The 11,325-nt window shown below is 40.0% G+C and overlaps 2 protein-coding genes across 3 annotated transcripts in view; one reads left to right on the top strand and one right to left on the bottom strand.

Annotated features, from left to right (window-relative positions):
• The first annotated feature begins 3,383 nt into the window (after nucleotides 1-3,383).
• On the top strand, nucleotides 3,384-8,363 carry rsph9 (radial spoke head component 9). The gene is made up of 5 exons (XM_023430297.2): nucleotides 3,384-5,224; nucleotides 5,326-5,491; nucleotides 5,830-5,959; nucleotides 6,052-6,198; nucleotides 8,073-8,363. The coding sequence occupies exons 1-5, from the start codon at nucleotides 4,998-5,000 to the stop codon at nucleotides 8,231-8,233; spliced, it is 831 nt and encodes a 276-aa protein (XP_023286065.1). The 5' UTR covers nucleotides 3,384-4,997; the 3' UTR covers nucleotides 8,234-8,363.
• Nucleotides 8,364-8,434: 71 nt separating this feature from the next.
• The window catches only part of mrps18a (mitochondrial ribosomal protein S18A), a 4,546-nt gene continuing 1,655 nt past the window's right edge, over nucleotides 8,435-11,325 (bottom strand). The window contains exons 2-6 of one of the 2 annotated variants that reach the window (XM_023430299.2): nucleotides 11,200-11,231; nucleotides 10,668-10,772; nucleotides 10,444-10,567; nucleotides 9,107-9,179; nucleotides 8,435-8,986 (exon numbers count right to left, since the gene is read on the bottom strand). In XM_023430299.2, the coding sequence (XP_023286067.1) occupies nucleotides 8,842-8,986; nucleotides 9,107-9,179; nucleotides 10,444-10,567; nucleotides 10,668-10,772; nucleotides 11,200-11,231 (479 nt within the window). In that variant the 3' untranslated portion in view covers nucleotides 8,435-8,841. The remainder of the gene's footprint in view (nucleotides 8,987-9,106; nucleotides 9,180-10,443; nucleotides 10,568-10,667; nucleotides 10,773-11,199; nucleotides 11,232-11,325) is intronic. The other variant, XM_023430298.2, reaches the window with a different exon arrangement.

The following is an 11,325-nucleotide window of genomic DNA, read 5'->3' as shown; positions in this document are numbered from 1 at the left end:
AAACTAACAGAGTTAAGTGTTGAACAGATTTAGATAATATAGAGAAGTAAATGAGGAGAGTAAAAGAATAAGCTTTTTTTTTTTGAGGAAATCAGATAAAACCTATTGATAATGATAACTGCTGTTTTTGAACAGATTGTTGGCATCCCAGGTCAAATGAAACAGCAGTGATTCAGCCTGTAAGGTATTACTAGTTTACACAACACGCCCTTTTCTGGATCAAAATATTTATCCAGTCTTAATCCAAACCTCTGTGACTGTGTTTTTGTTTAGGTGTGCAACCCACTGAACTCAGCGCCCTCAATGCATTCTTGGTATTGTTGTTGTCTGTTCTTTTGTACGCCACAGACACTATTATTTAGTCACTTCACTCCCTCTCTCTCAGTATTCACTTAATTCTGCACTCCCAGGCCACTGGACTTAAGAAAGAGCCGCTGTGTTTCTGTGTGTGTGTGTCTGTGTGTGCGTGTGTGTGTGCTTGTATGTGTGCGTATCAAACAGGAATTAAATCCATTTGGAGTTCTGAGGTTTTGGGGTCAGGTTTCCTTCATGTCACCACCAAGATCGATGGATGTGACCTCTGACTGCTCCAATTTGTATATAAACATGGCACTGGCCAATCACAGCATCGCGTGGGATCGTGCCAACCAATAAGAACGTCTGGCAGCATCGTGCTCTGTGGCACTCCCATCTTTTGTCCGTCAGGATTAGTGCCGTGGCAACGCTGGTCGCCTGGGAGGTGAGTTTCCCAGAGAAGCGGGACCAGGACAGAAACAGACCGCTTCGTTCCAAGTATTACTTCCTTCCCGGCCAATTGGGAAACACAAATGAAATGGTGTGTATGTGTGTGTCACTCCGTGTCTTGCAACTCCAAAACTTCCACCTAGACTGCCAACTCTAATGAGGTGCCATCCTGAGCAACAAGCTCTAAGTGTGTTTGCCTGTGTGAGTGAGTGGGAGGGTTGGTGAGGGGCTGTCCTTGTGTATTCTCTTCTGTGTGGGGTACTCTGTGGAGAAGTCACCCCACTCTCCCTCCCTTTTTTGTTGGTGGACTACATTAGCCAGAAGGGCAGAGGGCCAGGCAGCTGAAATCACCGCTGCTGATCAAGCATGTGACTCCAGACCGAGCCCTTTTGTTTGGACAATTACAGCCAACACACAGAGTCCTGAAATTGCACTGTGGCATGGGAATAGGCAAGCATGGGAATGAATAGACATTAGAAATTATTAAAATATGCTTGTGTTTTTTTCAAATTGCTGTTATTGAAAGAAATTGTCTGCAATAGGTTTTTTAAAAAAATTTATAACCCTTAGACTTTCATGAAAGTCAAAGCCTATTTTTCAGACAACTTATGGTCGACATTTTTATATACAATATAGTGGTTTTCATTGTTAGTGGCACAGACAGTGACGGTATGTATCAGGGTACAGTCTGTCATACATCATTTTCTCCTCGTCTGACTTTTTAAACCTGAACTATGTCTGACTAAATGGAAGTTACACCAGTCTTTTATACCAACTCCACCTACTCCTCCTTGTGTGCAGCACTATCAGCCATTTCTTCATTTCCAAACAAAGGATTGGATCTCACATTTTCTAAACGATTCGCTGGTCCTGTCTGATTACAACGAAGCCTGCGACAAATCTTTTTCCTTTTCTTTCTGGCAGACTTCACATGATTTAGTTCATTGATACCTTCCACTGGTGTAGTTACGTCATTGCCACTTTAGATCTATGAGCGCTTTACCGGTCAGCACGGTATAATCAAAATCCAGACCATAGGGCAAATTCATACCAGTGCACTTTCTGTATCGTCTATATATATAGACTCTATACCGACCACCTCGAGCTACAATACATACATGCCTCATTTCAAATTAATGTCCTGTGCATGTGAAGACAATTAAAATCCAATGTGGGAATGTTGGACCCTGCCACTACCAGTGAAGACTACAGAGAAGTAATAATAACATGTATATACACTGAGAGGCTATTACAGAAAAGATGGCAACCCTAAATAGTATCAAAAATTGGGTTTCATTTCAGGAAGGTCTTAGGGGTTATAACTTTAAATGGTGAGGACATAATTGTAAGAATTTGTATTGCATCCAAATTAAGTTCGCAACCCTCACATACTTAGATTTCAGGGCCATATAAGTCGTCTGGCAAAAATGAACACAGTAGAAACAGGATTGTCTAGCACATGATTAGCCCAACTCTGATGCAGACAGTCTAAAATCTTTTGTTGGACAGTAGCCAATCATGTTTCTCCAAGTGTAACCTAAGCCAACTTCACACTGCTTACACTGACTAAGACTGCTGGAACTGAGCCAGGATAAACCAAACAACCGATGGTCCGTTTAGCATCTTTTAAACAGGATTTGCTTCATATGCTGCGCATAGCAACCAGTGATTTCAGCACTACTCGGTCTGCCTGAAATCAGTCAACTGATAATGAATAACAATATATATATATGAACTAAAAAGACAGTTTGAATACATTAAAGTGTCTTAACAAAAGTGACGTGATAGGAGAGGATTCACCTGTGGCCTCATGACACTGGAGCGAGTGGAGGATGAAAACCCTTTGGTTAAATGTCGCAAGGCTGTTGGGTGATTGTGCTGGTGACAGGATGGTGGAGATTTGCCCAATACCCAGTCTAAAAGACACAATCACAAAGATATTTAAAGATCAGATTGGTAGACAGATGACTGATGTCACATATTAATGAAATGCGTGAATGATGTTTGACAGAATGGCAAGGAGAAAATGAATGAAATTTATGAATGAAGATATGAGCAGAAACAAGATCTCACCAGGAGAAGACAGAGAGAGAAAAGATTTTCATTATTGCTCAATGAAGCTTTTTACTTTGCAAAACTTTACCAGCTGACCACATCTACAATAACATAACATTAAGGCGTAAAATCACTGACTTTGGCAGAGAGCGATTAAACCAAGTCACATCACAAATAGTTCAGACAGAGGCATCCCACTATCAAAATAAAACTCCTTGCTACGTCACCTATTCAGCTTTTTCAGTTGCAGGCAAAGCATTTTTATAGCCACAACCTGAAAACACACATGCAGACATATATATATGTGGTGCCTTATTTTCTGGCTCTAAATCCCATTCGGGAAATCGCAGTAAGCCCAAAAAAAGACAGCCTGAGTTTATGAGAAGCTGGCAAGTTACCTTGAATTATGGCCATGGGAAGACATAAAGTAAAATATCTCCAGGCTATTGTATCTCATTAACAATTACAGGTGAACACGAAACCTTTCTTACGCTGTTTCTGTTCCATAATTTCCAGATAAACACACAGAATTATTGTGTGTAGACAATGGCATTCTGCAATGATTTCCAAGCACTATTCACTCCTATTCCCATGTGCCATGCAGTCATGTTAGAGGGATCTGAGCGTGCATCCTGCCAGCTGTGCAAAGGGCTTATCCGATTCTGTCCTCCAGACACTTTGGTCAAAACTGCCAGACACAAAACTGCCAATCTTTGGTCCTTCCCCTTCTCTGCATGCTCCCCTCTTTGCCATGAGCTTCATGGGTGAAAGAGGGAGAGTTTTTGAAGCCAACACAAAGAGCCCACACGATCAGCACTAAGGAGAAGTTAGCAAGAGTTCAAAAATGTGAGATGCTGTCTGTTAGAAAATGGAAAATTGGTTATTTTACTAACTACATTTGACATTCTAACATTCATGTACTGTATATGTAAGTACAGCTCAGGAAACTATGTTGTGTGTCTTTGCTCCTCTTTCTCACACAATGTATGTACAGCACATGTGAGTATTAGTCAGTGGGCTCTATATTGTAAGGGACTCAACATGTACACTTCTGTCACATAGAGCAACAAAACTAAGGAGAGGAGAGGAAAATGTAAATTAATCAATGTCACAATCAATAGGCAAAATAAAGCATTAACACTGTATGGACAATATTGCACTACAGTTAACCATAACAACAACATTAAGAAAAAAAAGAAATGATACTGACGGTAGCACAGCAACTTTCAACAGGTTTCTCTTTTAAGTGAGAAAAATATGTTAAAATAATGTAGGCCTACTGTAATGTATTGCATATTAAGTCTCTTTGTGGACCAAAAGCACAGGTGCACTCAAGTACATTAATTATGGTTACATTCAGTTTAGGTGTTCCCTGATTTTATGCATGAACTAATATGCATCCTCACTGTAATGGCTTATTTGGACACTTATATGGAATGGAGCCATTATTAACGATATTAGTTACACCTGTGTTTTCCTGCTGTGACAGGTCGTCTGGCCTTAGAAAACGTCCATTTTCCTGAGGCTGGTTTAAGTTTCTGATGTTATTAAGTGTGATGTCTGATGTTGCAATAATGTGATATAAACAGATATTTTTGTTCAGTTTTGGTTACCATAATAGTTACACAAACTTCTGAGCCAAGTGTCTGAATGCCAGCGCAGGACTTATCCACAATACCTTTCTTGTGTGTTGATACTGTACCTGTAAAACAACGAGGTTGGGGCAGAAACAGCATCAGGTCATTACATATTCTCCCAGTGGCAAACTATACTGGATTCAGTCATGTTGATATGTTACAGACTGTGGCCACTTTTACTAGAGCTGCTGCTTCTTGCACGCACACACTTGAGAGGATAGGGCATGACGTCAGACCAGACTTGCGCGTGATCTGGTTTGTATTAACACCACATTGAAACACACCCAAAATTATCTGTTAACAATTTTGTTTTGTTTCTATTGTGTTAAGTGACAGCACACTCAACAACACACGTAAAAAAGTTATTTGCAAAAAGAGGAAGGAAAAAAAAAAAACAACAACTCGAGCGCTGTTATGGTAACCATGTCAACGCGGTTTGTTGTCATTAGCAACCAGTGTGGCAGCGTTCTGACCTGAACGCTTTTGTTAGTTGAAAAAAAAATATCGAATAACGTTAAGATAAGTAATATCTACGCTGTAAAGCCGCTTATTGGATAAACAATGGACTCAAACTCGTTATACTATTCCTTGGAACTCGTTGCCGGCAGTGGATGTACCTTAAATGTTGAGCAAAGAACCGCCCTACAGACTTCCTTGGTGATACTGAAGAAAAACTACAAATTCCATCGAGTCTTGTTTTGGGGCAAAATATTGGGATTAAAGGATCATTACTTTATTGCTCAGGGGAGAGGAGAAGATGAGATGAAGGATAAAAAGAATCTGTATAGGTAGGGTAGCTTCAACTGGGATTCTCTCTCATTTGCCACTGTATATCTGCCCTCAACTAAGTGCAATACCTGTTTGTATATCTTTTGGCTGTCATCTCCAGCTTCAACTGCATAGACTGGTTCCTGCTGCCCCCTGCCACAGAGTCTATGATTGATGAAGTGTCCAGAGCTGCCAAGACTCGCTTCATAGGAGACCCCTCATATGTGTATGAGCATCTTGAGATCCGCAGGCGAGGAGGAGATGAGGCTGAAGAGGAAGAGGTATGGGTAAGTGTGACCAGTACTGTGTAGATGTGAACGAAACATAGAAGACTGTCAGATGAAACTCAAGACCAAATACTTTAGTCATACAGAAGAAAAATACTTCAGGACAGCATTATACAGTAGAACTATAAATAAAGCCAAAACAAAGAAGAATGTGGGACCACCAAAAGTATCTCAGGTAAGTAACAAACAATTGTTTGTTTTTTTTCATTAAGGTTTAGTGCTAAAGAGAATTGCGGATTAATCTCAAAGCTGAGGTGATTTATTTTTTCAGGTAGATGTTAACACTACCTGTACGGTCATGAAATTCCAGCTTGGTGATGGACTATTATTTGTTTCAGACCAAAGTCAGCGAGGAGAGCAGGCTGGCAGTGACAGTTCATAAGATCGATGAGGAAGTGTCTGTGGTACCACGTGGTGCTTTCGTCAAGAGTCCACATGGCCTTGTCCAGATCAACCGCAGCTTTGGCGGTAAATAAATATTACTGTGTTACACTGTGTAACTTGCTAATTCAGTCCTGAGTGTAAGTTTGAACTTCTTGTCTATGTGCATTGTTCCTCAGGTCTGTCTCACTCAGAAGCAGGGAAGCTCGACAATTTCCTTCACTTCAGCGAACCAAAGAATCTGAGGAAGAAATCCATCCTGGAGATGGGTAAATTGAACCCAGCTATTGACTTCCTGGATGTACTGAGTGATGACATTCCTAAAGGTGAACCCACAGGGCGCAGTCTACCCTACAATAAAACATGTCACCTACACTGTCACATACAATTGATAAAATATGACATCTTACAGGACATCTTGCACGTATTTCGGTACTTGAAAACCCCTCTCAGCAACCCCTTTATTATTTTATGATTAGTGAGGTCTTGTAAAGAAAACTATAGAAACTATGATCTCAACCCATTAACACACAGATACAGATATTGTCTTAGTAACATGTTATCGAGGCCATTACAGCTTGAGGTTATTCACTCTCACAGTGTTCCAACTGCCGTGCTACATTCCAACTAATGAGCTGTGATGTAAAAGAAATCATTATAGTGACTCAACTGACTGAAAGTCGGGGGGGTACCTTCCAAGTAACAGAACGGAATCATTTTAACCGTAAAATGGTAGATTAAGCTAGACTACACTGATAAACGCCTTCTGATATCAACCCATCTGCCAGATGGAAAAAGTTTTCCGAGAATGTTGGAAGACTTTCCCTTTGACTTTTCTCATGAAATTTTTACAAATAGCGCTCTGATAAGAATGCTACTGTTATTGTTTTTATGAGAAATATCTTGCCTCTTAGTCCTGGATCAAGCCACACATACTGAAACAGAAAACAGTACATAGAAAAGGACCACCAGAAACCAAACTGATTTTAAATGATTAATGGGACTGCACACATCTGCAGATCAAACTAAAACAATTCAAGTGACAATAGTGTTGTACCAAGTTTTAACTTATTTATAATAAATGACTACTGCAAGTTACTTTCTAGAGCACATAAGTGTTGTAGATTTTTCAGTTCACTTGTGGATGCTTGTTTTCTTGAGAAGGGTAATTCCCCCTACACAATACTGTACTGCTTCTAATAATTTATTTAATTGTCAAATATATCATTTTGCGGTAATGTAGTTGAAAGCATGAAATGATGACTGAGTCTTTCAGGTTTCTGTTTTTTTGTGTTTAAATGCTGTTGAGCTGTTGAACAGTATACCATATGTTGGGGAAAAAAATCTAACTCAGGAGGCAGACGATAAGCAAACATGAATACTGTAAAAAGAACAATGTGAATTGAGTGTGAAAGACAGAAAAAATGCTTAGCGTCCATGACCAAGCATGGAACAGATGTCTGGTTTAAGAGACCTTCCACATGTGTATATGTTTGTGTGTGTTCTTTGAGCTGATATGGATGTCAGCAGTGTCATCACTGCAGCAGACACTATACAGCTGTCTCAATGCCACACTCACTGCAGCTGTCATAACAGCAGATCACATGCATTTGCTGAAAAGGAGAAAGAGTTAACATTTTTCAAATGGTACTCTGGGGAAAATGTGGTATGATGTATCTCCACTAAAAGACAGGTGCTTTCCTCTGAAACTCTCGTTTCCACAACCAGTTTCCAGCTCCTGATTTATAGCTTTAGGCTTCCCCTTCTGCAGCAGAAAGCACCTGGGCATTACATTCCAAACTTCTAAGCCATTTTTGCCATTAGTTGTATCATACTCTGTCAGCTACATTCAAAGGCAGAAAAGTAGTGAAGCGAATGTCTTATTTATCTTTTGTGAAAAGGAATCAATCAAATGGCTTTTGTGTTTACATACTAGAAGGTCTAGTTCTAGTATTTAATTCCATGAGTTCATGGACACACCCCAACATATTGAGAAACACGTTAGACCATAGATATCAAAAGTGCAAAAGGTTGATTTATTGGAGTATCCCTTGGCTGCCCCTAGCATGTGAATAGTATAATCGTCCTGGAATAATTTCCAAAGATTACTCTTCTCATCTACTTCGCTGTCAGAGAACATGATGTATCAGCCCCTTGCATTTAACATCAACTGTTTACAAGTTTTTGCATTTGTGTGCAGGATCATGGAGTCTCCAGTTTGAATGTGCCAGCAAAGTGCGTGTGCTTCGCAGTGTGTTGTGGCTCGGCCTGACCTTCTACCATGTGCCAATGACACCACAGCACGGATACATCTACATCGGTGATGGGACCAAGAATTTGGACCTTCCCTTCATGCTATAGAAACGTCTTAAGACTTATTTTAAGCTACAAATTTCTCATGTTTCTCTGGTGTTGATATCAATCTTCAAAACCAAAATGTATTCTATGTAACATATCTGTCTTGAAACAAATAAAGGGGTTCAGTCATGCAGTTTGTGTCTACAAGTTTTTGTTCCATTTAGTTCTCATGCATAAAAGATATTCCTATACAGTAAACAAATGTTGAGAGGCAGAGTAAACAGACGTTTTATTTGCACATCTGTGTTGCCTTGAGTATACACAGTCAACATACCACCTACTTTGAATGCGTAACACTGACCCGGTTGTTGTTCACATTAAGTTGTCAGTGAGTTCACATCAAGGGCTTTTTTGAAAACCCAGAGACAAAATGGATGGTTCTGTGTGGGGCTCAGCGTGATTTATTAAAAGCATGACGAAGCTTAATAAACAAAAGGTAGAATAAATACAGATGGATGAAGCTTTTAGGCCTTTTCTCAAGGTGGTGTGACAAATGTCAGGGTAAACTGCAGATGTAGCTGAAGGGCGTGGAAACCCACTGCATCCTGCATAATGGGCCCGTCTACTCTCCTGCAGTTGCTCTGCCGATTTATCAGGCTTTATGGTTTCCTTCAGTGTTTCATGTAAAGGGACTTGACACCGTAACGCACATTGTTCTTTAGTACTGGGTCGCCAACTGACATGCGCTTCTTACACCACTTCAGTCCAGTTTTATAGATGGGTTTCACTGATGTAATGGACCAGCGAGTCAGGTATCTGTGCAAAAAAAAGATGTAAAACATATAATTGATAATGGTTTTAACTGCACTGGACATACATGATGAGAATTGGTAGATAATAGTGAATAACATACATGAATACTGATGCATACATCACCTGTTAAGTTGTGGCTTGGGCCTCTTCGGGACATGGCCCTCTGGAAGTTTGGGTTTGTGGTCAGGGAGGAGACCTTGAACACAGAGACAATCAGACAAGTTCAACTTAAATGTGTCAGAGACTTTGTCTTCAAAAACAACTACACATCAGTAAGTATGGTGCAAAAATGGACAAAATAAAGATACATTTCAGTTGGGTGCTACTTAGGGCTGAGCGATATGCAAAAAAAAAAAAAAAAAAATCATTGTGATTATTTGGCAGGTTTCGCGATATGTGATTGCGATTTCAGTTGGAATTGTTGTTTTAGCATTTCATTTTCACTGAAAACAAAAAATGCGAATGTGATTCTTATTGAGTTTTGTAAGATTACAATCATAATATATTAGGGATTAGAGTAAACACTAACCCTATCCTGTCTTGGCTCAGGTTACACAACTTCTTGCCATTTGGCAATGTAAGGCTCCAGAATAACCTTTCCACTGGTATCAGTTTTCTTGTGAACAGAAGTTCCTCTTTAGCTATGTTATAGACAGTGTTGAACTAGGTGACCATTTCATTCACCTCCTTTGTTTGATTAATCATCTAAACGCTGAAAAGAATTGGAGAGGGGCTGTGGGTTTTGGGTGATGAATCATTCTCTGTGGGTTTGTGCTTCTTATTGTCATTGTGCAACTTCAAAGTTTCCAGCTTAAACGGTATTGAGCTCTAGTAAGTTGAGAGTTGCCTGCAATGGACGGGCCGCATTGCCTACAATGCACACACACAGCAGAGCATTCCCCCCATACCACACCTACAGGTACTGCATTAGCCATTGTGGTTGAACGAAGTACATTGTCTTCTTCACTAGCTCAGTCGATCTCTCCCTGCCCGCACCTACACTCTCATTATCAGTTGTGTCAGGACCTCTAGTTGGCTCTCCTTCTCCACCAGCATCCTCCTCTCTTTTCTCATTTTTTGAACACTGTTACAGCCAAGTGGATTGTTCCATGTTAGCAGGGAGAGACCAACTGAGCCAGTGAGGAAGATAAACTACTACTCTCAACCACAATGGCTAACACGGTACACGAGCCACAGAGGCACAAAAACAGCCTGTAATGATCATCATGTATTCTCACACGAAATTTTAACTTGCACACTCTCAAAAAATTGGTCACATGAGCCCTGCAGTGTCAAAATCAATACCTTCATATGAGTCTTTGTCTCCACCACTAAACTGCAATTTAAATTCGCTGAAAGCCTTCAATAATATACCAACATGCCGTGTGTCGAACCACATAAACAAAGTGAGGATATCTTGGGATGTGAAACAAACAAGTGGTTTAGACAGTAACACAGACCTGCTCTGTGAGCCATCTGCACACAGATGGCAATCTTGCGATGTTCCTCTGGGCAGAGACCAGTGATTCTCCTTGGCAACATCCCTCCATCTGACCTGATGAACTGACTGAGCAACAAGACATCCTGGGATAGAAAAACAACAAAAGCATCACTTTAGACAGCTGTTACTCTTTCAATATTATCTCTAATTATTTGGTCATTGCATGCCTGTGAATGCCTTTACCGTGTAATTGTATTTGTGCTGCAGGTTCCACCTGTAGATGGGACATTTAGCTGAAGGGTTTGGAGGTTGTGGTCCTGGTGGAATGTCCACGATTTGTCCCTCAACCTGACAAAAGATGAACATTAGTACAGTTTGTCTAATAACAAACAATGGTAGCTTCTTTGTCAGGTTCATCTTTTTAGAGTAGTGTGATTCACTGAAAGTGTTTCCTTTTTAATCCTGAGTACCTCACCCACCCTAAAATATCTAACTGGTGGTTTTAGAGGTGTGCCAATGCAGGTCAAAGTGGCCTCTCTTTCGGAAAACAAGGTGAAATGTCAGCCTCTAATGTTTGTATAGCTCTCATTGCAATTAGTGCCTTTTGGTGTTCTTTATTGCCATTGTCATGTTGCATCTAAAACCATTAAAACATTGGGTGAATATCACATATAAAACTGATAGAGGGTTATATATCCAAAAACCAAAACACTATAGTAGATAGAATGCATGTACAGTCATTGTCAGTTTTAAATTCCAGCATACTTTTACTTACAATTATTGCTTTACCCTCTTGCTTCTCCACAACTGTAAAAAGACATAAAATGCATAAGATTAGCCATAAATTAATTAGCCATTAATCATGGACACAAATAGTGCAATTTCTATTTTTCTATACAGT

The sequence above is a fragment of the Seriola lalandi genome, unplaced genomic scaffold (assembly GCF_002814215.2).
Source record: "Seriola lalandi dorsalis isolate HSWRI2012SDOR001 ecotype SW California unplaced genomic scaffold, Sedor1 jcf7180002054901, whole genome shotgun sequence".
In the NCBI taxonomy this organism is placed as follows: domain Eukaryota; kingdom Metazoa; phylum Chordata; class Actinopteri; order Carangiformes; family Carangidae; genus Seriola; species Seriola lalandi.
The sequence above is the reverse complement of the archived record's forward strand: the minus strand, read 5'-3'. Positions and strand labels throughout refer to the sequence as shown.